Below are 1,808 nucleotides of genomic sequence, written 5' to 3'. Positions count from 1 at the left end.
CGAAGAAGTGTCTCTCTGTCTGCAGAGGCTCGGGGGAGCTTCTCGAAGGCCTCTACCACATGCTCCCTCAGCAGGCGCACTCCCTTATTAACGGACATGGAAATCTCTGGTTCGTACGCCCCCCCCAATGCGGTCAGCTTCTCCACCAGAGGGACTCCATTGTACGGCTCCATATCTTGCAGAGAGGTCCATTCCCCAGCGAAAAGCCGAAACGGGTTGATGAATAGGGGCCAAAGCCCGGCTGGCTTTAAACGGTCGGGGTGGAAGTAGCTTTGCAAATTTCCCTCGTAGGCCTCAGATGGATCGTCGATGACAACGCCAGCGCTAAGTAATTGGTACTCCCTCCAGCCGTGGCGAAAGGTATCATAGCGGCGCTTGAACAGGTTATCGAAACTACCTTCGCCTGAATGCGGGCACTTTCCAAGCAAGACACCCCTAGCGAACTGAAAGAATTGTTGCACTTGGAAGTACGCTACGAGACGTTCAGACGGCGAGGCCGCCAGGAAGACGATCGTGAGAACAATCACCGACTCACGAAGCAGAATGGCGGATGATGCTACCTCCATCAAGTTGAGGAGCATAGCCATGTCAATGATGATTTCCAGGTCTCGTGGCAAGGTTGCAGTGGAGACCCCCTTCGCACTCCTCCATCTGGCCTCTTCCAGCATTGGAACTGATTTGAATGTCCTCGATTCTTGTAAGTACTGCATCCTATCTCGTGGGGTGAAAACCTCCAAGGGGGTGGAGTCGACCTCCTGAACAAGACCCATCTCGAGGAGCTCTACCAGATGCCAGGCTGCCATGTTACGGAGTTGCGCCTGACTCAACAACGGCAGCCCAGGCGGAATCAAACGAAGGTTTGCGATGTTTTCATGTTCGGCTAGTGCAGGGATTAAAAGAGGAGCCACGCCCAAGAGACAGGCGAAGACAAAACTCTTTTCTTTCGGTGTTAATGTTGCCTCTTTGCAAAACTCAAACCTGTCAGTCGGCGGCATCAGAGTCCGGGCTTCAGGTAACGGGAGGGACGTGCGGTATACCGACCGCCAGAAATACGCCCAGTGATCATCAGAACCGGTGTTTATGGATTTCGGTGGCGTGGACTGTGGTGTTGGCGTCGCCCCCACGACTGCAGGTGCCTCGCTGGACCGATCCCCGAGCGCCATCGAATTTGGAATCATGCATAGCAAGAGATGCAGAATAGGAGCCCTGCTAGCAACAGAAGGTACGATAATCATGTTAGCGAAATTGTAGTTTTATGTTAATTCCACATCAGCCCCAGCGTGAAGGTGCGATTCTCTTTTCGGTAGCCCCAGCGTGGAGTTAAAGGTTCAATTGGTTGGGCGGCAGTTCGTAGAAGATCGACTCCAATGACGTCAGCTCACACACCTTGATAGATCCGACTGGAATTGACACGCACGGGGCTTGACCGCGTGCGTGGAGCATACGATTGCAGGCTTGGGGTTTTTCCCCTAGGATTTTTTCCCCTAGGCTGCGATTGCAGGCTTGGGGTTTTCCCCTAGGATTAGGGCGGGTGTGGGAAGTAGATCTGGAAGAACCCAGTGTTTGGATGACGACTTTAATGGGGTTGACGACTTTAATGGGGTTGACGACTTTGATGGGGTTGACGACTTTGATGGGGATGACGACTTTGATGGGGTTGACGACTCTGGCGCACCGGCAAGGCCTTTATGGGTACATATGGGGCCAACATTGTCGGAACGCACTCAAGAGGGAGGATCTGGCCACTCAATGACTCCATTGGTCGTTGAGCGTCCGCAAGAGCGATGGCCAGCGTCTGTCTGAACGCC

General features: G+C 53.5%; 1 protein-coding gene across 2 annotated transcripts; it reads right to left on the bottom strand.

The window, feature by feature from the left end:
• Nucleotides 1–1,235, bottom strand: KVP18_000665 (uncharacterized protein; the record flags this gene model as incomplete). 2 transcript variants are annotated; one of them, XM_067949968.1, is made up of 1 exon in its annotated part: nt 1–1,235. In XM_067949968.1, a coding segment is annotated over one exon (1,235 nt), but the record flags the coding sequence as incomplete, so codon positions are not given. The 2 variants fall into 2 exon arrangements, with proteins under 2 accessions (XP_067807684.1, XP_067807685.1); XM_067949969.1 differs by having other exon boundaries at nt 57–1,163.
• Nucleotides 1,236–1,808: the final 573 nt, after the last annotated feature.

This window comes from the organism of the source record quoted next (genome assembly GCF_019968955.1).
Source record: "MAG: Porospora cf. gigantea A chromosome Unknown PgA_NODE_5749_length_1808_cov_428.09, whole genome shotgun sequence".
Classification (NCBI taxonomy): domain Eukaryota; phylum Apicomplexa; class Conoidasida; order Eugregarinorida; family Porosporidae; genus Porospora; species Porospora cf. gigantea A.
This window is presented reverse-complemented; position numbering and strand designations above follow the sequence as displayed.